At 44.2% G+C, this 22,490-nt stretch overlaps 1 protein-coding gene across 1 annotated transcript in view; it reads left to right on the plus strand.

Annotated features, from left to right (window-relative positions):
* The window catches only part of CUL1 (cullin 1), a 105,126-nt gene that overhangs the window by 25,526 nt on the left and 57,110 nt on the right, over positions 1 to 22,490 (plus strand). Inside the window, exon 2 of the mRNA XM_047097018.1 lies at positions 10,520 to 10,820. Coding sequence (XP_046952974.1) covers positions 10,681 to 10,820 — 140 coding nt within the window. The 5' untranslated portion in view covers positions 10,520 to 10,680. The remainder of the gene's footprint in view (positions 1 to 10,519; positions 10,821 to 22,490) is intronic.

Raw genomic sequence — 22,490 nt, forward strand, 5'->3', positions numbered from 1 at the left:
CAGAAAAGCTTAATTGCTTAGATGTCTGGTGAAGAAACGCTTGGCCCTGTAGTCCAGTTTGGGGGCCGAGTCTCAAAGTGGAGGCCACCCTCCTTCCTGCAACTAGACACTTAAATCGGTAAATCGCCTCTGTGTCTCCCAGTGGCCGCGGTGACACCTAGCACCCCCACAGCTGCATTGCACGGCCTCTCTGCCAGAACCGTGCCCCCCTCCCCTCACTTCTGCCCCCACCTCACTTCTCCGCAGAGCTCCCTGGAGTCTGACCCCGTGACGAGGACGCCCCTCTGTAGCCTCTGTCCACATCCTTAAACTTCCTCGCTCATCTCCGGAGCTGAAGCCTCCTGGAAGCCAAGCTGTGGCTGTTCGTGTTCTCCCACATTCCACCAGCCTCCAGGTTGAAGGTGGCTCAGTGCCCCCGACCCCACCTGGTGTTGACGGCCGTGGTCAGAGACTCACTCTCTGGAGGCCCCGCCCGCTCCGCTCCCAGTAGCGGTCGCCTGTCGCCAAGGACTGGCGAAATTCACCGGGCAGTCTGGCGCCCAGCTCGGTCTTCCGCTCCATTCCTCAGCACCATCATCTCAGGTGACTCACTGCCTATGGGGACGGTGCTCCTGGTGCCTTGACCTTCACTTCCTTGAGCTCCACCGTGTTCCCGTTGTTCTCAGGCCGGGGCCCTCAGCCTCGGCCTTGTCAACAGACCACCCCACTTTCAGCGTCGTCAATCTGGTGGGCCGCTGCCAACTACTAGCACCAGCCTTCTGTCCTGTCTCTCGGCCTTTCTCAGACCTCACACCCCTCTTCCCGCTTTCTTCACCCCTTCTTGGCCAAAACGGTCTGCATTTCTGTGTCTTCCAACCCGTTCCAGTTGATTTCTGTCCTGAAGGCTGCAGTGAGACTTTCCTTGCTGAAGCGTCCCCAGTGGCTTAAATAGAACTGAAACCAGAAGCTGCATTTCAGATATGATGACGATGAAAATAATAGCCTTTATTCACTGTGCTGCCTCACTTAATCCTGACCCCTCTGAGATACATTAAGTGATTTACCCAAGATCATACAAGAAGTAGAGGGCAGAGCCTTTTGTAGGACCACGATGAGGCCCTGCCCGCCATGGCCTTTTCTTCCCTTGGCCTCCGGAGTGGGGCTCCTCTCATTGTTTGGGGCTGTAACTTTGCAGGTACAGACTCTGTGGTTCCCCATCATCTAGTCAGTTTCTAAATGTTCTCAGGGCTGACTTTGGGCCCATCTCTTTCTGCAATTTCTCTGATTAACGCTGGTTCTCAGACTCCAGTAGAGCCTGTCAGAATGATCTCTCCAGAGCCCAGCTTCCCAGGATGCTTCTGTGATGGTTCTCAGATCCACCGTGTCCAAAAGTAAACTGCCTCCCACCAATCTGTTCCTCCTCCACTGTGTTCTGACCTGGTAGGTGGTTCCGTCGTGCATTTATCACATAGATGATACATATAGGCATTTATCACGGACACTCAAGTCAGCAGAAGAGAAATCCTTAGAAGGCTGCCTGCTACAGTGTCACTTACAACTGTTAAAGTAAACACCTAAAGCTCTTTAGCAGGGGACTAGTTTGATGAACAATGGGATTTTAGCTCACAAAAACGAGATACATTTCATTAAGTGAGATGTATTTCGTTATTAAAGAAAAAGTTGCAAAAGTGTGTGGTCAGCTCTGTGAGCGTTAGTTAGAAATGAGTAGGGACCAGTGCAGAGTAATCTTTAAAAATAAATAAGTAAGTAAAGCTGTGTTGTTCCTTAAAACATTAGTTTTCTTGAAGAAACCTGTCCTGAGATCTGTTCAGGAAAAAGCACTCTATGGCCAAGTCCGCTCGAATGAGAAGTGCTTTATACTGTCGTTTTGACGGAGATTCACAAGAGGCGTCCGCTTCTTAAGGCCTCTCGAGTCTCGTAGCCAACGAACGTGTCAACTTCGCCGCAGTTAGCGTCTCCCGTATCCCTTGATGCTCTATTCAGTTGATATTCAGTCAGCGTTCAGTGGTAGGCTGTTGTAAGTGCTCATTTAAAAGAGCCCTTTTATTACTACTGAAACTCTGACTTCCTCATAGCAAAGAGGAGGTGTTTTTCAGGATTCCTGGAGGTTGTTTACCTAGCACTCCTCAGCGAAGACATCCTGTGCACCATTAATGTTGAGAAATCGGCTGTTTGGTTGGTTCACAGTGTGAATTGTTAGAAAGTCTGTTTACTACGGATTCCGTTGACTTTTCTGTCCCTTTGGAACAACACGGTCTTTGAGGGGAGTCCTTAAATAGACAACCTCCTTTCTCCTGTTAGGCTGTTTATTCTGACTCGTGTCCCATTCCGCCGTCTTGCTTTCCTAGGCGGACACAAAGGAGAAGAGCACGGGGTGTCTGCATTTGTGGTGATTTGTTCAGTTTCGTGAGGTGCAGCTGGGCTGCCTCTGCTTCCTGTCCTTGACCGGTTGCGTTTTGTGCCTCGGTTTCCTGTATAAATCGGCGTTTCTCCTGGATGTTCGTGACCGCAGACGTGAACGCTGTAACGTCAGGGGTTTGCGATACCAGAATACTCTTGAAAACTGCCTGGTTTCCTGAATAGATACCTGGTTGACTTTTGCCATTTGTTTCTTGTATTGATTGGCTTTTTGGACCTCCAAAGGTTTTTAGCTAAAATATTTTTACCCCTTACTTAAAAACCACTCAAAACTCTTTTTATGAAGTCTGCTCAAGGCCATGGGCAGTTTGGATGGCCTGGTCGTGAGGTGGAGGCTGTCCCGTTTGTAAAGTGCTCTGTCTCCGAAGTTGCAGTCCTGGCAGATAAGGCCTCGTGGGCGCCTGCGTCGTGGGTTATCACCCCAAGCAGTCTTCCTGTCCGTTTAGTTCACCAGACACTTGGGCGACGCACGCGCAGGTTAGCCCCTTGCCCCCTCGCCCCGAAGTGGAGAACCGCTTACCAGAGCGCCGTATGTCCGTTGGGACAGCCTGGTGGATACGCGGGTGCCCCACCTGGCTGCCCCTTCGAGAGGGGACTTGACTGCCAGCGTGGGCGGCGCGGGCAGCAGACGGCCCCGGCTTTCGGCTCCTCCAGGCCCGCCTCGGCCGCAGAGAGCTGCCCGGCCTGGCCCACTTTCAGCCACTGAGGCCCGTGCGGCCTTGTGTGTAGCACTGACAGGGCTGACTGCAGAGCTGGGGGCCGGGGTAGGGGGTGTTGCGGGGGGCAGACGCTTCATTCCTAAGAAGCATCTCCCACCCAAACTCTGTCCCCGCCTCTGCCCCAGAGGGGCCACCCAGACACCAGCAGGTGGGCTGTTGCTGTCAGCGCGTGGCCTCACCTCGAAGACATTTTGCTCATGTGCTTGCTTGGAACGTCTCCTTGTCGACTAAGTTCTGGATTCCTTTCCTGTCGTGTTAGTAATAAATGTTGAAGCGTAAGGGTGTGAGACTCCCTAGGGGATACTGAGACTACGAGGTAAGGATGTCCTCTTTAAACTATTTGCTTAAATAGGTGAGGACGTTGTGAATTTTTGAGAACCTCACATCAGCTATGTATGAACCCTGAATACTCAGTGGGGATGATAGAAAACTAGAGCAGGTAGTTTCAAATAGACTAGTTTGCTTATTTTCCAGCATATTCTACATATAAACTGAGGTGTGCCGTGGTACAAAGTTACACGTGTAGAACTAGACGCAAAGTGTGTGTAGTAGAGTCAACTTGGCATTGTGTTTTTATTTATTTATTTTTAACTTAATTTATTTTTTAAATTTATGTCTGAGTTAGCATATAGCACGACGATGATTTCAGGAGTAGATTCCTTAATGCCCCTTACCCATTTAGCCCACCCCCCACCCCACCACCCCTCCAGCAACCCTAAGTTTGTTCTCTGTATTTAAGAGTCTCTTCTGTTTTGTCCCCCTCCCTGTTTTTATGTTATTTTTGCTTCCCTTCCCATATGTTCATCTGTTTTGTCTCTTAAAGTCCTCATATGAGTGAAATCACGATATTTGTCTGACTAGTTTCATTTAGCATAATACCCTCTAGTTCCAAATGGCAGTAATTGCCATTGTAATACTCCATTGTATATACGTATATATACCACATGTTCTTTATCCATTCATCCATCGATGGACGTTTGGGCTCTTTCCATCCTTTGGCTATTGTCGATGGTGCTGCTATAAACATGGGGGTGCGTGTGTCCCTTTGAAACAGCACACCTGTATCCTGTGGATAAATGCCTAGTAGTGCAATTGCTGGGTCGTGGGGTAGTTCTATTTTTAGTTTTTTGAGGATCCTCCATCCTGTTTTCCAGAGCGGCTGCACCAGTTTGCATTCCCACCCGCCGTGCAGAAGCGTTGCTCTTTCTCCGCATCCTCGCCAACATCCGTCGTTGCCTGAGTTGTTCATGTTAGCCATTCTGACAGGTGTGAGGTGGTATCTCACCGTGGTTTTGATTTGTCTTTCCCTGATGATGAGTGATGTCAACCTGACATTTTAACATGAAAAGGTTGTGTTGATCTTCTAGAGTGTGAGTGAGTCTTGGTGTAAAGACTTAGAACTGGAATGGGAAGTGTAGTAGAGGAAGAAAGAGCACGGAAAGAACGTGTTTGGGCATATTTGGATGCTGATGCTGAGTTAGGAGAGTGGAGTATTATTATTTTATAATAAAATAAAAGTTTTTTATTTTAACTCCAGTATTGTTAAGATACCATGTTCTGTTAGCTTCAGGCGTACAGTACGGTGAGTCAACAAATTCTCTCTGCTCAGTGCTCCTCGTGAGAAGTGTACTCTTTAATCCCCATCGGCTATTTCATCCGTCCCCCCACCCACTTCCCCTCTGGTTAGCATCAGTTTGTTCTCTATAGGTAAGTCTGTTTCTTGGTTTGTCTCTCCTTTTGTCTCTGCTCATTTGTTTGGTTTCTTAAATTCCACTTATGAGTGATACCATATGGTATTTATCTTTCTCTGGCTTATTTTGCTTAGCATTATACTCTGGCTCCATCCATGTTGTTGCAGATGACAAGATTTCATTCTTTTATGGCTGAATAATACTCCGTTGTATATATGCGCCACATCTTCTTTATCCGTTCATCAGTTGATGGACACTTGGGCCACTTCCATAATTTTACTGTTATAAATGCTGCAATAACATAGGAGTACACGTATCCCTTTGCATTAGTATTTTTGTATTTTGTGGGTACTTAGTACGATTACCAGATCATAGGGTAGTTGTGTTTTAAGGAACCTCCATACTGTTTTCCACAGCAGCTGCACCAGTTTACATTCCCACAAGCAGTGCAAGAAGGTCCCTTTTTCTCCACATCCTGGCCGACACTTGTTTCTTCTGTTTTTGATTTTAGCCATTCTGATCGGTGTGAGGTGATCTATCTCATTGTAGTTTGATTTGTATTCCCTGATGATGAGTGATGTTGAACATCTTTCCATGCGTCTGTTGGCCAGCTAGGTGTCTTTTTTGGAGAAATGTCTTTTCATCTTCACATTTTTCAATTGGTTTATTTGGGGTCTTTTTGGTGTTGAGTTGTATCAGTTCTTTATATATTTTGGGTACTAACCCTTTATCACATGTCATTTGCAAATATCTTCTTCCATTCAGTAGGTTGCCTTGCAGTTTTGTTGTTTTCTTTGCATGTGGAAGGTTTTATTTTTATGTAGTCCCAACAGTTTATTTGTGCTTTTATTGCCCTTGCCTCAGGAGACATATCTAGAAAAACGTTGCTCTAGCTGATGTCGTAGAAGTAGTAATACTGTCGGTGCTCTTGTCTAGGATTTTGTGATTTCAGGTCTCACATTTAGGTCTTTAATCCATTTGAGTTTATTTTTGTGTATGGTGTGAGAAAGTGGCCTGGTTTCCTTCTTTTGCATGTAGCTGTCCAGTTTTCCCAGCACCATTTATTTATTAAAGAGATGGTCTTTTTCCTCTTGCATATTCTTGCCTTCTTTGTTGAAGATTAATTGACCATATGATTGTGGGTTTATTTCTGGGTTTTCTCTTCTGTCCCACTGATCTATGTGTCTGTTTTTGTGCCAGTATTGTACTGTCTTGATCACTATAACTTTGTAATATAACATGTAGTCTGGAATTGTGATGCCTCCAGTTTTGTATTTCTTTGTCAAGACTGCTTTGGCTATCTGGGGTCTTTTGTGGTTCCATACAAATTTTAGGATTGTTTGTCCTAGTTCTATGAAAAATGTGTAGGTATTGATAGGGTTTGCATTAAATCTGTAGATTGTTTGGGTGGTGTAGACGTTTTAACAGTATTTGTTCTTCCAGTTCGTGAGCATGGAATGTCTTGCCATTTGTGTTGTCTTCCATCTCTTTCATCAGTGTTTTATAGTTTTCAGAGTACAGGCCTTTCACCTCTTTGGTTAAGTTTATTCCTAGGTATTTTATTATTTTTGGTGCAGTTGTAAATGGAATTATTCTCTTAAGTTCTCTCTCTGCTGCTTCATTATTAGTGCATAGACATGCAACAGGTTTCTGTACCTTGATTTTGCCAAGTTCACTGAATTCCTTTATCAGGTCTAGTTTTTTGGTGGAGTCTTTAGGGTTTTCTTTAGATAGTGTCATGTCGTCTGCAAATAGAGTTTTAGTTCTTCCTTGTTGCTTTGGATGCTTTTTATTTATTTTTCTGGTCTGATAACTGTGGCTAGGACTTGCAGGACTATGTTGAATGAAAGTGGTGAGAGTGGACATCCTTGTCTCGTTCCTGACCTTGGGGGAAAGGCTCTCAGTTTCTCCCCATTGAGTATGATGTTGGCCATGGGTTTTCATAAATGGCCTTTATTATGTTGAGGTGTGTTTCCTCCAAACCTACTTTGTTGAGGGTTTTTATCATGAATGGATGTTGTACTTTGTCATATGCTTTTTCTGCATCTACTGCAATGATTATATGGTTTCGTATCCTTTTTCATTGTTGTGATGTATCACATTGATTGGTTTGTGACTGTTGAAATTGGTTCCCTATTCGTTGACACCCTAAAAATGAAAGAACCTAAAATTCACACCAGGGTATTGAGGAATACTGACTTTTCAGAATCCAGATGTCAGGCTTGTGGGTCTGACACTTTCTAGCATTGTAACATTGGTTAGGTTTGATTGCTTCCGTAAAAGGGAGGGCCAGAACTAACTATCTTTAAAGTTAACCTCCAATCTTACTGTAATTGGTTCTTATGAGCAAATATTTTTGGTACACAAATGCGTAGTACATAAATTTTCCACTTTACAAGTGTGTCACATACCAAAAGTTAATGGGTTAGCTTCTTAGGTGCTTTATTCCACAGCAGTAGAGTTGTGTCTGTTTTGATTTACTATTATTAAGAGCACATAAGACAGTACCCACAATAGTGCCTGGCACGTGGTAGTTTCGTACTAAATATTTGTTCGGTAAAATATTACTGATCACTGAACTCCTGGGCGTCTTACAAGTCTGTTTAAACACTGTGTTAAAATATGTATACGTTTGTAGTGAGCAGAATAACAACATTGGTAAATGAATCAGTAAGAAAAATTTCAGCCTAAAATCTAGTGTTTGAAGGAAAAAGTGAAGAAACAAGATAGAATTTAATGGAGATTCTAAGTGAGGGTTCGAGGGTAAGTTCAAATGCTTTATAATGGTGATATTTCATTATTTCTAAATCCTTTAAAAACATACAGCTTTTCAGTTCCCCAGTTTGTTAATTTCATTTATTCATATACAACATTGATCTGTGTGCCAGGCTCCGCACTAGGTTCTCAGCAAAAGAGATGGTCTCTGTGCCATGAATTCTTCTCTGCAGAGAAGGGAGAGACACAGGCCTGGGATTACCAGGAATGAGAGTTCAGAAGGGAAAGTCCCACGAGGTGGGCGCACCTCACTGGTCTGGGACTTCTAGTGAGTGTCACCTGGCTGGACGTGGGCGGGGAAGCACAGGAGCTTTCCGGGCACAAGCAGCCTGGGGAGCGGCGGCGGTGATGATGATGACGACGACGATGACGACAGTGACCGCTGGGGAAGGAAACGGAGGTAGTAGTGAGTGGATGTGACGTGACCTCGAAGGTTAAAATCAGTAGCACTCAGATGTGAAAGAACAGGAACGAGGCATTCGAGTTATCCCAGGTTTCTGGCACTCACTGAGATGGGCAGCACCGGTGAACGGGGGATCTGGGGGCAGCTCCTGCGTTCAGCTGTATGCCTGCTGGGTGTGCGAGGTCTAGGAGGGGGTGTGAACTGGGCACTGAGATGTGTAGATGGGCCTGGACTCGAGAGAAGCAGTCTGGGTTGGAGATACACTTCGTGAGTCACTGGCAGGTGGGGGTTTGAAGGAAGGAGGTTGGGACACGTCCCCGTAGTAACCCGTTGAACTTGAAGGTACTTTTATGCGGCCCAGTGGAAGTGATACGGTGAGGAAAAGGTGAAAATGGAAAGAGTGGAACATTTTTCCCGGTTGCTGCTAGGAATTAAACGGGAAGAAAGAGGAGTAAAAGAGATCTGGATGGGTCTGAGAAGACTTATCTAAGTTAGAATTAACTGAAGTGTGTGTGTGAGTCCGGGGAGTTGACGTGATGATTGCCCCCGGGTGGAACACAAGGAGTGCGGGTTTAAATAGGTCGCACCACCAGGCGCTACTACGGGTCCAAGCACACTGTCAAGTGGGGTGTTGGTGGGTATGATCCTCCCAAGGGAGATGGAAGGAAAGGCAGATGGAACATAGATTCCGGGAGCATTTGCGAAGTGGCTGCTGGGTGGTTGGTTTCCCTAAAACTTGAGGGAATTCTTCTGTCAGATACGTTTATGTTCTACATTTGAGCATACTTCTTTGAGCGTATGCTGTAGAATACTTGCAGGATCAAGAGTGGTAGTGTGGCTTCATAAAATAGTAGGTCCCAGAGCTTAGATTATAATTAGTAGAGGGGTGCCTGGGTGCATCAGTTGGTTAAGCGTCTGACTCTTGATCTTGGCTCAGGTCTTGATCTCAGGGTCGTGAGTTCAAGCCCCGCGTTGGGCTCCACACTGGGCGTGAAGCCTCCATAAAAGCTAAATAAATATTAGAGATGATTTGGTTTTCGGACTTGATCCACAAGTATGAACTACATTCTCCTCAAATGTGCCTTAGCCTACAGGGAGCGCCAATGCCATGGAAGATGGAGAATGTACCGAATTACTTGCTGAACTCAAATTTGCACTGGCAAGCTTTGACAACCCATTCTTACTGCTCCAGACATCATTTTACCTCCAACATTTATTGTATGGAGCCATTCAAATAATTCAGTGTTTCTTAATTTGACAATAGAAGTACTTGTTTTTTTTTTTGTTGTTTTGTTTTGTTTTTTTTTTAATTTTTTTTTTCAACGTTTATTTTTGGGACAGAGAGAGACAGAGCATGAACGGGGGAGGGGCAGAGAGAGAGGGAGACACAGAATCGGAAACAGGCTCCAGGCTCTGAGCCATCAGCCCAGAGCCCGACGCGGGGCTCGAACTCACGGACCGCGAGATCGTGACCTGGCTGAAGTCGGACACTTAACCGACTGCGCCACCCAGGCGCCCCTAGAAGTACTTGTTTAAAAACCTCCACATTTCAGTGTGATGTACGTAGATGATCCTTAAGGTGTGACTGTAGTATTACGTATTGAGAAGTACTGAGTTACTAGGCTATGGAATACCTCCGGCCCTTTATCTATGGATCTGAAATCCTGAAGCATTAAATTCTATTTTGCAGGAGTCTTATACACTTGGAAATAATAGCCAGTATTAATTGTGAAGCGTTGACTATGTGTTAAATATCGATAAGGTAGTAAATAACAGAGGCATTATCTTATTTAGACTTCACAGTAACTGTCTGAGAAAAAATGATCTGCCCCCCCTTTTGAGGATTAAGAAATCAAGGCTGAGAAGTGAAGTACCTTGTCGAAGACCTCATACCTAGTAGGTGTGGAGCCGAGCTTCAGACCCCGGCCACTGAATTTAGGGGACATTTTAAATTTTGATGATTCCTGCCAAATTCCCTTCTAAAAGGGGGAGTGACCGTTTCCCTGCACCTTCAACCTCCCCAACATCTGCATTCCTGCAAAGTGCTAAGTGAAAAACTGTTAGAATTCACAGGTAACTAGTGCGGTTGGTTTTTCCTACTTTTTAGGTGTTTGTGTTTCGCTTTCTGGGAGTTAGCTTTGCCTTTTTTCCTTTGAGTTTATCTTTCTAGTTGTTATGCAGGCCAAGTGGTTAAGTTTAAGTTTTGATACCTTCAGGAGGCAAAAAAGAGCAACAGTGTTAGCTGTGCTTCTGCAGTTTCACCCGGCTTTTCTTGTGAACACTTTTCTTGTGAGTTCCATAGGATTCCGACCTAAATCCCTGATAAGTAAGCTTATCTCTGTACGTAGACCATCTAACATGAGTTTGTTTCCACAGAGAAAGAGAAATATTCTCTAGATTAGAGTGGTGCCCACTAATGCCCACAGACTGAATATTTCTGTGTGCGTGGCAGGCACCCCATTACCCACCCCAGGATGTCGAGAAAGAATTAATTGGCTTTATTTCTTCCTCAGGTTTGCCTGCAATGAGATTTCATTCTCTACATACAAAGGACATCCTTTCTGAGCTGCTGTGAATAAATTTGGAATGATACTGTATATTTTCATCTGATGGAGAATTAGCTGTACCTTGAGTTTGGATTGCTGCACTGGACGACCTAAGAATATCGCTCACGATGTCATCAAACAGGAGTCAGAATCCCCATGGACTGAAGCAGATTGGCCTTGACCAGATCTGGGACGACCTCCGCGCTGGAATCCAGCAAGTATATACCAGACAAAGTATGGCGAAATCCAGATACATGGAGCTCTACACGTATCCTACTGCTTGAGCTGAGATTAATTTGCTTAGAAGTTCAGTTATTTACTAGTATGATCTGTGAATGGTTAGAAATTTTACATCGTGTTTTCTCTTTCCATTTTCACCCTGTGATATACTCAGAGTCCTTTTTTAGCTTTAAAAATTAACTCACACTCTTTAAGTCTTTTGACCAGAGGTAAAATTGGCTAGTTGGTTAGTCCAAAGCAGTGCTGTGCCGTGCAGTCATTACTGACTACGTGTGGCTGTTTACATTGGCAGTCACTAAAATGAACAGTTCCTAAGTCACGGTATCTGTACTTCAGGTGCTTGATAGATGGCACACTACTTCCGTCGCTGTGGAAAGTTCCATCGGACCGCGCCAGTGAAAGCAGGGGAGCGCTGGTTTCTGTGTTGTCTGCGGTCGCCTTTGTGCTTCAGGGCCTGAGCAGGGTGCTTGCATCAGAAATGGTCTGGTCCTCCGTGGCTCAGGACGTGGTTCAAGGCCCGCACTGGCCTCTGCGCTGGCAGTGCGGGGCCTGCTTCGGATCCTGTTTTCCTCTCTCTGCCCCACGCTCACTCTCTAAAAAAATAAATAAACGTTAAAAGAAAAAATAAAAACAGTCTGGCCCACAAAGCCAGAAATATCTGCTGTCTCGCCCTTTATGGGAACAGTTCTCTGACCCTTATCTAAAGGGTTACCACATAAAGCAAAAAGCTTGACAGTCACGACCTTGTTTTACAAATACGGTATTAAAGTATCTCATTCGCTCGTTATGTGGTCCATGGTGTGTGCAAGGGACTGTCTGCCTGCCACAAAGGTCATGAGGGTGTAAAAGACATAGCTCCTGTTCTCTAGTATGTACTTGACGATACACTTTTTAACTTGTAAGTTTCTTGATTCCATTCAAATATAAGAAATTGAAATTTTAGCTAACTCCCTAGACAGCAGATTGCTACCACTTTGCTGGTTCTAGTAGTTTAAAGTTGCTAGTTCAGTGGAGATTTAATCTTAGATTTTTAGTGTGTATCCATAGTTGTCAAACTTGGCTATGTGATATTCCAGTGTACCCTCAGCTCTGCTAACATTTTAGGATCGTCCCCCCAAATTAGCATTACTTTAAATAGACATGAAGCTTCATGTCTAACTCAGAATTAACTTAAAAGTTATTATAGTTGTGTGCATATTCCTATGTGCGTGTACATTTACGTTGTTAAAAAACCAACTTAATTGAGATATAACTCCCATACTGTAAAATTCACCCTTCTTTAAGTGGTTTCCCAGGGCCGTGCAGCCACCAACATGGTCTCATTTTAGGACATTTCCATCACCGCCGAGAGAAGATCCGTACCCATGAGCAGTCACTGTCGTTCTCGCTCCCCTCGGTCCCCGGCAACCACTAATCAACTTTCTGTCTGTGCATTTGCCTGTTCTGGACATTTTAGAAATATGGAATCACACAATGTTTAGCTTTTTGAGACCGGCTTTTTTCACTTAGCACGGTGTTTGTGGCTTCAGCCTTGTGTCACGTGTCCGCACATCCTCCTGACGGCTGGATCGCAGGGACACATACCGCGTTTTGTTCATCCGTTCGTCAGTGATGGGCCGCCTGGGTTGATTCCACCCTTTGGCTCTTACTGAACTATGCTGTTGTGAATATTGTTATCTTGGGTGGATAGCTGGGAGTGGATTGCTGGGTCACAGGACATAGAGAAAGCCTTTAAGGAGGATAGGATCTTTGACAGAAGAGAGGAGGTTCCTCCACTCGAGGGTTGTGGCTTACCTAGGTGTATGACCTTTATGATCTTTTTTGTTTTTGTTTAATCTTGTAAGTAATACGGCTGAAGGTGGTGATTTCAGTGGCGAGACAAGGCACTTGGCTGGGTTTCTGGTGTGCGGAAAGCCCAGGGAGCCCCGGTGTGGAGACCAAAGACGTCTAATTGCTGATTTGTCTCCGGGGAATTTCTTCACATGTGATTTTTGGCTAAATCAGATTGGTCCTCTGTCCAGGACCATGCCGTGCTCTCAGAACTCTGAGAATGTAGAGACAGCAGTTACTGGCTTCTTTTATTCTGTAAATAATTAGAATGTGTAGTTCTGCAGTTTTTAAATTTTTTCGGAAATGCTGCCCTTCAATTGAGTATTCTTTTCCTCCCAGTTGCGTTTGACAACATAACAGCTTTATACATTTATTACGAGTGGAGAGGCCGACTGAGTCTAAAATATCTTACTTTAATTCTTCAGGTATTTATGAAATAACAGCTACAGTTGGAGTCTTATGTGTCAGGCCTTGGGCCAGGAAGCATCTTCGTCTTCCTCAAGGCTTGCATTGCCCCCGAGGGCTGGTGGGAGTGACCCTCCTCTGTTGGTGTCGGAAACCACTTCCCCAAAGGCTCATGTAACTTGCTTGATACGGCAGCCACAGTAAATGATGGCAGTACTAAAATGCGCAGTAGCCTGACCCTAGAAACCTGCCTTTATCCGCTACCTTCAGATTCTGTATCTGAGTGAATCCTGTTGCTCAAAGTATTTGCAGTATTGGTGGTGTTATTGTCACAACTAGAACTTTGGGGCGTCGCGCACGCTTTTCCGGAGCATGTGGTCACTTGCGTTGAGGGTCCCCTAAGACCGGGTGCTGTTGGAGACACCGCGGCAGTGCTAGCCCCGCCTCCGTTTGCGGAACACTGCAGATTTTTGTGAAGTTTTCTCTTCGGGTGTGTGTTCGGTCTCCGTGTTAACCACTTGCTGACTCCCCTTTTAAAATAATCTCCTCCGGGCTGGTTTACAGTGACATCTGACACTTGGCGGTTGTCAGGTTGTGTTTCAGGTTAGCGGGTGCTTTTGGTCCTGGGAGGAGGGAGCAGACTATGCACCCACTGTTCACTCTGCAAGGTCAGAGCGTCCTTGGCGATAGTTGCTGATGGAGAATGGGTTAGAATCAGGCGAGAGGAAAAGCTGGTTGAGAGAAAAGAGGGATCCTTTTCCTTCCTAACTCTGGCTGGGGGCTAACGGCTCAATTTCTACCCTTTGTTTATCCTGGAGAAACATATGTGACTTGCTTTCTAGAGAAAATACCCAGCTTTTGAATGTGAAACAAATATTCTTAGAGCCTTATTATACAGTGTAAACATTTTTCTTGACTTTTTAACTCAAAATGGCAAAGGAAAGAGAAAGGTGTTTTTGGAAAGAAAACAGTCCCAGAGCATCTGCAGTCAGAAAGATCTAGTTCACTTACCTTTGTTTCCAGCCGCTACTCTCAGGGGCTTCATTTTTCTTCTACAGTTTGAGCCTCAAGCCCTTGCTCCTCCCGGCATGTCTGTCTGTCCAGTCTTTGTCTCCTCGCTTCTAACTTTCCTTGATGTCTTACGTACTATACAGCCGACCCTGGAATAGCACGGGAGTTAGGGGCATTGACCTCCTGTGCAGTGAAAAAGCCGTATATAGCTTGACCACCCCAAAATTTAATAGCCAAGTACTTTCAACTGTGGAAACCCAACTAAGAACATAAACAGTCGATTAACACACATTTATGTCATATGTATTGTTTACTGTGTTCTCACAATAAGCTAGAGAAAAGAAAATACTAAGAAAATCATAAGAGAAAATACATTTACACTACTGTATGTAGCGAAAACAAATCACATTTAAGCAAACCCGTTCAGTTCAACCTTCTTGTTCAGTTCATGGGTTCGAGCCCCGCATAGGGCTCTGTGGTGACAGCTCAGAGCCTGGAGCCTGCTTCCCATTCTGTGTCACCCTCTCTCCGCCCATCCCCCACTCACACTCTTGTCTCTCTCTCAAAAAGAAACAAACCTTGAAAATACATGTTTGTTTTTTTTTAAAGTCAAGTTTTTTTAAAAAGTCAATACAGCAACTTTTTTTTTCCCAGTAAAATACAGGCGTGCGTTCTGTGCTGGTGGGTATGTAATAGGTGGGTAAACAATAGTAGACTTCTTCCTTTTTGAAAAATTGAAATAGGTAATGTAATTTCTTAGTCGGTTTATTGACACTTCAGGTGTCATGCTTCGCTCAGAGCAAGCATGGGTCTTGATGAGTGGAGCAAACGTTTATGGTGAGAACGCAGGATGATGGAGGGTCCTTGTGGCGGAACTGAGAGCGGCCCATCTGGTCGAGTGTGGTAGAAGTTTCTGGTTTCGCTGGGCGCCAGATCTGCCTGCCCTCTTTTCCAGATCACAGGCCTTTTTTCCCTTGGTCAGTATACACCGCAGACCATGTTTTGCCTTCCCCTGGGATCCAGAGAAACCTCCACGTTGGTGTCTTTCATTGTTTCCTTATGCCTACGAAAGTTCTCAACGCTGGAGTTCAGATTTTTCCCTGTGGTGCTGTGAGCTGAATTAGTTTATCCTGTTTTATTAGCCTCGTTTTTTGTTTGTTTTTCGAAGTCTTCTTTTTCCCCAGCAGTACACTCAGGATCCCGTTCCTATTTCCAAGTCTTGGCCGTTCACCTCGCAGTAAGTGATAACAGACCTAGTCAGGATTCATATTTACTCTCCGTCCTGATGTTCTGTGACACAGTTCACGGTCCCTGGGCCTGGGGGCACCTTTGCACCCAGAGTGACTGAGCCCTCGGCCGCGCATGCTTCGCAGGCACAATGTGCCAGGACGTGCTGGTCCTACCGCGGCCAGTGCCTGCCAGCTGCGTGGTCACGTCCCAGCTGCTGCTGTCACTCGTCAGGCTGACATGCTCTGGCCCTGGCCAGCTCTTCCTAGGAGCCGTGGGGAATATTCCAGTAGCTCAGCCTACCTGCTGCCAGATTCCCTCTTACCTTTAGAGAAAGCTCAGAATCTCCTAGAAAAGCTGATCAAACTGAAAGAATAACAAATTCTTTCACAACAGATTCATGATGACCCGTGTCTTCTTTGAAATAACCATCCAGCCCAACGAATGCATTTGGATGTTTTCATCTTGTACTTTTTTTTTTTTAATAGTCTCACATGGATAGGTTTGGCTCACCTAATGAATGTGGCTAACATCAGATAAACCTAAACATAAAGGTATTTTACAGTTTTTCCAAATGTAGCTACCGTTCTCCTATGTATTTATCCAGACTTTTAGAGTGAGGTTCTAAAGGACATAACTGATTCATAGAAGAAATGCAAATGGTCTGTAGGCGTATGAGAAAATGTTACAACTTACAATTGTTACAGAAATGAAGAATTAAATTTTTTACACCAAAACTGAAAACCGTTTTAAAAGAAGTGATTGTAACCAGTGTTTGGCAGACTACAGAGGGAGGTGAAGTTCCTGTCGTCAGATGGAAACGTTAGTTTGCTGTGATCTTTCTGGGGAGACATTTAGAAATATAAAGACAGTGTTTTGGCTTTTTAACTTTTAACTCTGTTCTAAGGAAGTCGTGGTATTCAAATTGTACGTACAAGGCTATTCAGAATATTTTAGTAATAGGAAACCGTGGAAACCAACCTCAGTCTTCATCACTAAAGATGAAATGGTATTTAAAGGTTATAAACAGCCAATAGAGATACACTGCAGGATATTCTTGGACATGTAATAATGTCTGTAACAAGGGAGAAGCCGGATGCAAAGTGGTACGTGTTCTGTGAACCCTCAGTGCATCCTCTCTGCTTGTGAAAAACCACATCGCCCCGTATTGAAGGTAGCTCTCCAGAGGTATGGGGCTTATCACTGGTATTTTTTTTTTAATAGATGCTAATTTCTTTTTTTTAATTTACTCTGGAGAGAGTGAGAGAGCACACACGTGAGCTGAGCAGAGGGGCAGAGGGAGAGAGGGAATCTCACACAGGCCTCACACTCCGCGGGGCTCGATCCCACAACCCTGGGATCGTGACCTGAGCTGAAATCAAGAGTCAGACACTCAACTGACTGAGCCACCCGGGCGTCCCTAGATGGTACATTTTTAAATGATCTTCTGTGCTTTCTAGATTTTCAGTGTAGAACATGCATATTAAAATACCATTTATTAGTTACTTGTTTTCATTATGCAAATATAAGTCTTAGTTACACTTAACTTGCAAAACTCTGCCTTTCACCACTGACCTAATACTTTTAAAATAGTTTGTAGGGGGTGCGTGGGTGGTTTAGTTGGTGAAGCATCTGACTCTTGATTTTGGCTGTGGTCATGATCTCACGGTTGTGGGATTGAACCCCCCTCCTCTGGCTCCATGGTAGGTGTGGAGCCTGCTTAAGGTTATCTTTTTCTCTCCCTCTCCCTCTCTCCCTCTCTCTCCCTCTCTCCTCCCCTGTATTCACTCACTAGCTCTGTCTCAAATAATAATTTTTAGGATTGAGAAACTATATTTATCTTTGAGGGAGAACCCACAGAAATGATACTGCATCATTGCCTCTAGAAGTGATATTTTGTTAATTAGTTGTACAAATGTGCTATGTTCAGGTTCTTTTCCTTCTAAATGTGAATCCTGGTGTACGTATTTAGACTGCTTTGAGCATTTTCAAACAAATTTTATAGTTAATCACTATCAGTTGCAGGCAGACTTGGCTTTTGAGATAGGCTGTGGATGTACATTTGCTTTATACGGGACATCCTTTTCGGAACTGTACCGACAGTGGCCCAGCGACGGCTTGATTCTTTCCTAACTTTACAGACCAGCTGTGCCAAGTGGGAGGTGGATTTGCTGCTCCTGCCAGTTGTCCCGGCACGTTTGTTGACATGTGAAGATAGATAGAATTTTTAATGCAACTTTCAGTGTAGCCTTTCCAGATGATTATAATACAAGCTAGCTGTTCAAGATTCCACTGTAAGTTCCCGTTGGGTAAGAAGCGGTGGTAGGAAATAGTTCTGTTTAGGTTTGCTTCTTTAATTGAATTGACTTTTCCGTTAGAAGATGAAAATGGTTTGCGTTTGGTGGTAACTCAGAGTCGCGGAGCGATTCCCCAGATGTGTTTAAGTCGGAGGCGTGGTGCTGGGGGTGACCGTCACCAGAGTCCCCCTCCTCTCCCTTAAGCGCTGGCAGTAACCCCCCTGTCTTCCGGCGGGACATGTCAGCGGGAGATGAACCGAGCTGTCCCTTGCGGCCCCCGCTGCGGGGAAGGTGCTCTGCAAACATCTACAGAAATGTGCGCGTGTGTGACTTGGCCCTAGACCCCTTTGTATCTGATGTGACCCCTTTCCGTGACTTGTCCCCACCAGTCACGCAGAAGTATACCTCGGAAATGGTTGAACGGTTGTGGGGTGACAGAGAGCGACTTGGCCCATTTTGGATGCAGAACCAGGCTTGGCTCCTTAACGCCTGCCGCCACCCCACCGACTCCTTTCCAGCCTGCCGTGGCCGCGAGGCTTGGACAGACCTCTGAGCGAGAGGCCCCGTGTCCGCTTGGATCCCCTTCCGCTTTCTGCCGCTGGCTGTGTTGCCAAAGAAACCCCAGGGAGCTTTTTGAAAAGACTCTCCAAAGTTTTAAAAGGCAAATATGTGGGTTTGTTAGACTCTGGCTGCCTTAGCGTCAAACAACTAACCCATTGACTATTGAATGAAGCTTCAATTCTATTTTATTACTTTTTAGGCTTCTAGTTTATTTTTACCTCTGGATGGTTTCCTCTTAATTCCTATATTTAATCCTCAAATTCTATTTTAATTATTTTTGCTTTAAAAATAATTTTAGATGTGACCCATTTTCTTGTAAACATTAGTCCTGTTTTGTTTTTCTACTCTTTGTCTAAAGGAAATGATTTATTAACACGCAGTTCTGCATGTGTTGGAACGGCGGGTGGTAAGTGTGGTCTCTGTAAGCAGAGTAGTAGAAGGAGCCCCACTTCGTACGGAGAGAAAGCATCTGGAAGCCGGAGGGCTGCGGTTTCCCCACAGCACAGAAAAACCACACTCAGTAATTCAGGAATGCATCCGTTTCAGAGTCTTTCTTTAGACGTGGATTATTCTCCCTTTCGCATAATGTACTCGAAATAATCTGGGGATGCCCGTCCTCACATCTGACTCGAGGCTGATTCAAGGAAGGACTAGTTCCCCTGGATAGATGATTTCTCTCTAGCAGCTTCTGATACACACTAAGAATCTTTTTCCTTTTCCGATAACATTTCCCCACATAGTGCAGTTGATTGAAAGCTAAGAGTAAAAAAATACAAACTGAAGCTTGTGTGTTGTCAAAGCTGTGTAAAGTCTGTCCAGATGGGTCGGCTCTGATTTCTTGCCTTTCTGAGGACTCGGCCTGGATTCAAAGCACGATTGGTGTCATTTTTTTGTGAGAGGTGGTTCACTACTCCCTCAAAAGCATACACCTGTTATTATCTCCCATATAAGCTTCGTGTCTGTTTCTTCTTCGCAAAAACAGCAAGTAGGGGTTCCTTGGACCAGCATTTTTCATGAGGAATAGCTGGGCTTTCGGCTGAACTCTTCCACGGTCGGACACAGCCACTCACTTTACAACTACCTGTAGGAAAAACTACATGAACCCAAGAGTAGGTCTATTTGGGGGCTTTTTAAAATGGAATTTTTGTTTTTCAGATCAATAATCCTGTTGTAAAATTTAGCAGGCCAAAAAGGCACACAGTGAGCAGTACTTCCTTTCCTTCCGTCTTCCATCGGAGTCTTGGCCATACCAGCGGTCCCTACAGTTTGGGCTCTGTCTCGTTCACATCTCTCTGTGTGATACCTGCACACGCGCGTGCACACACATACTTGTGCGGAGAAAATGGATGTTTATATTAACTTAAAAATAACCTTTAACACAAATTCTCAATTGCAAGTAAACAAGTAATCTGTAGGGTTTGGTTTTTATGCACATGGTACCCTGGTGGTTGATCCTTACAGAGAATTTGCTCTGAAACATCCCTGTGAGTGAACAGAGATGGTCTCTTGACCTCATACCAGGCTTAGCTTGTAGCTCACCTCTTGTGATTGTCGTTGTGTCATCTGGAAACAAGCATCTTTGTTAAAATTTATTTTCTTTGATTACTTTGATAATATTTGCACTTTAGTCAGAATTAGGAATTGACTCAACAGTCATGTTACTCGAATGCTGTTAGAAATGCTGGAGATAAATACTCTGAAATCAAAATTACTTCTGGCAGATAGCCCTCCAAATGTGTAATGTATTTTTTTTTTTTTTGTAATTCATATTTGTTTAGGTAGATTTTAGGATTCTGGCATAGACATTATAATTTTTGTATCCTGTTTTATTTTCCTGTTCTTGTAGATGTTTATTCTGGCCTGTTTTGTACTGTTATGTTGTTGTTGTTTTAGATTCAAATTAGTTAATATACAGTGAAGCATTGATTTCAGGAGTAGAATTCAGTAATTCATCACTTAGATACAACACCCAGTGCTCATCACGAGTGCCCTCCTTAATACCATCATCCATCTAGCCCATCCCCCACCCGTCTGTTTCAGGTATTCTTATAAGTTATGTCAAATGCCTAATGAAATGGTGGATGTGTAGGTGCATGTGGGGGGGTGTGTGTGATGGAATATTTATGATGGGATATTTTGGTGGTAGTGCAGACAGGAAATATTGCACAGGATGATACCGGAGGAGGGAGAAAGAATTTGACCCTGGCAAGGTTAGAAATGTTCATGAACCAGGGCTATTGAGATGGACTTCAAAGAATGGCTATGGATGCGCAGAAAACAACGAATGAGAATCTTGGTGAATTTGGCTGGAGAGAGAAGGATGAATGAGAAAGTGGGAGTAGCACTGCTAGCGAACATGGCACTGGACACGGCGTCGGCCAGCTTGAATGGCACAAAAATAACCAGACGAATTGGTTGATTTAATTGCTTGGATAAAGGATGGTGCCCCATTTTGGTGAACCTTGAAAACCAGGTAAGTGAGTTTGCACTTGTTTCCTTGTTTTTGTTTTGTTTTGAAAGTGTAGGTTCATAGAGATTGGATATATGACTTGAGAATGAATGACTTGATGTAAACAGATTTTAGGAGGATTAATCTAGAAATAGGATTAATCTCAAAACCAAATGGGATTAAAACAGGAAGAAGTCAAAGGCAACCAGAGACCAACTTGGTCTGAGTAGTAGTATTCCACACGGGTGTTGTGTAAGTTCTGAACTGGGGTAGTGGCAATAGAAACAGAAAACAAAAGCGCCAGTTTCTGGGCTTCTGGTTAAAGATGAAAATTACGTTTTGACTTTCCCCTTTGCGACATCACTAAAACGGTAGTAAAAGAATTTTAAGATCAGTGAAGACGAAGAATGGAAGAGAATAAACACCGTAGGTGTTCTGGAATAGAAAGGCGGCACTTGTTAATAATGAGCACTGGGTGTTGTATGTGAGCGATGAATCACTAAGTTCTACACCTGAAACTAATATTATACTGTATGTTAACTAACTGGAATGAAAATAAAAACTTGAAAAAAAAAATTTTTTTTTTTTTTTTTGGAAGATGGAAGGCATAAGGAGGCGGGGTAACTGATTACCAGAATATAGGAAGCCCTGGTTTAGAGGGTGGTGAGAGGTGCTGCAGCAGGAAAGCCACTGTTCCTGCAGGACTGGAGAAGCTCGGGATATGAAGCCTCCAGTTTGGCAGAAGGTAGTGTGAGATGGGGCAGTGCCTGGGAGATGATGAATAGATTCAAAATCTGTAAAATTAACAGCCCATCATCCCCTCTACTCCCAAGTACAGATCATTTGGCGGCCAAGAGCATATCCTGTGTCCCAGAGAGAACTCTTGTGTGTACTTCGAACACATTGAAGGAGACTGTGTCAGAAATTTAGGGCAGGAGGCTTGGACGTTGGCATAAGTAGGAACTATGAGCACTGGCTATGACAGAAAGTTAGCATTTAGAATGATTGGTCCCCAATTCCATTGCAAAACACTGGTGGTGATGCTGGAGACTGAAGAGCTCTCAGGAAGAATGAACGGCCCTGAAGGACACATCCATTTATCGCCATGCAAGGCGGCAGCAGCGAAGTGGCCACCTCACGTGCTGTGGCCCTCCAGTCTCTCTCAGGCCAGTGGTGTTTCCAGCTGGCATTGCAGTTCCTTATCGTTATGAGTATAAGCATGAATAGCTGTGTTTTGAAAGAACATAATAAACAACCATAGAATGAAAAGGGATAGGAGAAACTGTTAATACCGGCAACAGAAGAAAATGTTTTGAAAGTCAGCATCATCAGATATAAGAGATTCTTACTACAGTAGTAGAGTAGGAACAGGATGCTATGAAAAAAGAACCCTTATTTCAAATGAGAACTCTGATTTTAAGGAAAGTAACAGAGCTAGGAGAATAGGCGAAAGTGAAGAGTGAAAGGGCACAAAGCTTTGGTGCCTGAGAACTAACCCAGGAGGCCTAATATCTGACCGTTAGGAATTCTGGAGAAAAGCAGAAGAGATTTTTTTTAAACTTACGGTATCTTTCTGTAAAGAGAATATAAAATCATTTCTCAAAATTGAAGATGCTAAATCTCTAGTGCCCAAAATAATGAGAAGATTGATACTAGGGGAAAAATTATGAAATTTCTGTGCGCAGAGAATTATGAGATCTCCACGAACCCATGGATTAGATTTAAGGGAGCAGGGTAAAGTTCCAGGATTAGTATTGTCCGATTGGTCTAGAGAGCAGCCAGTGTGTATCAGAGCTAGAAGACCAGGGAGCCATTGTGATTGTTGCAGGAATTAAGACCATGGATACGATGAGTAAAATCCAGCTTGAAATTACCCATGTGCAAAGCCCTAAGCTGTCCTTCACAGAGGCACAGTTAA

This window comes from Lynx rufus, unplaced genomic scaffold, assembly GCF_022079265.1.
Source record: "Lynx rufus isolate CCGP_SWC_20201006 ecotype Redwood Valley unplaced genomic scaffold, mLynRuf1.p SCAF_4, whole genome shotgun sequence".
Taxonomy (NCBI): Eukaryota; Metazoa; Chordata; class Mammalia; order Carnivora; family Felidae; genus Lynx; species Lynx rufus.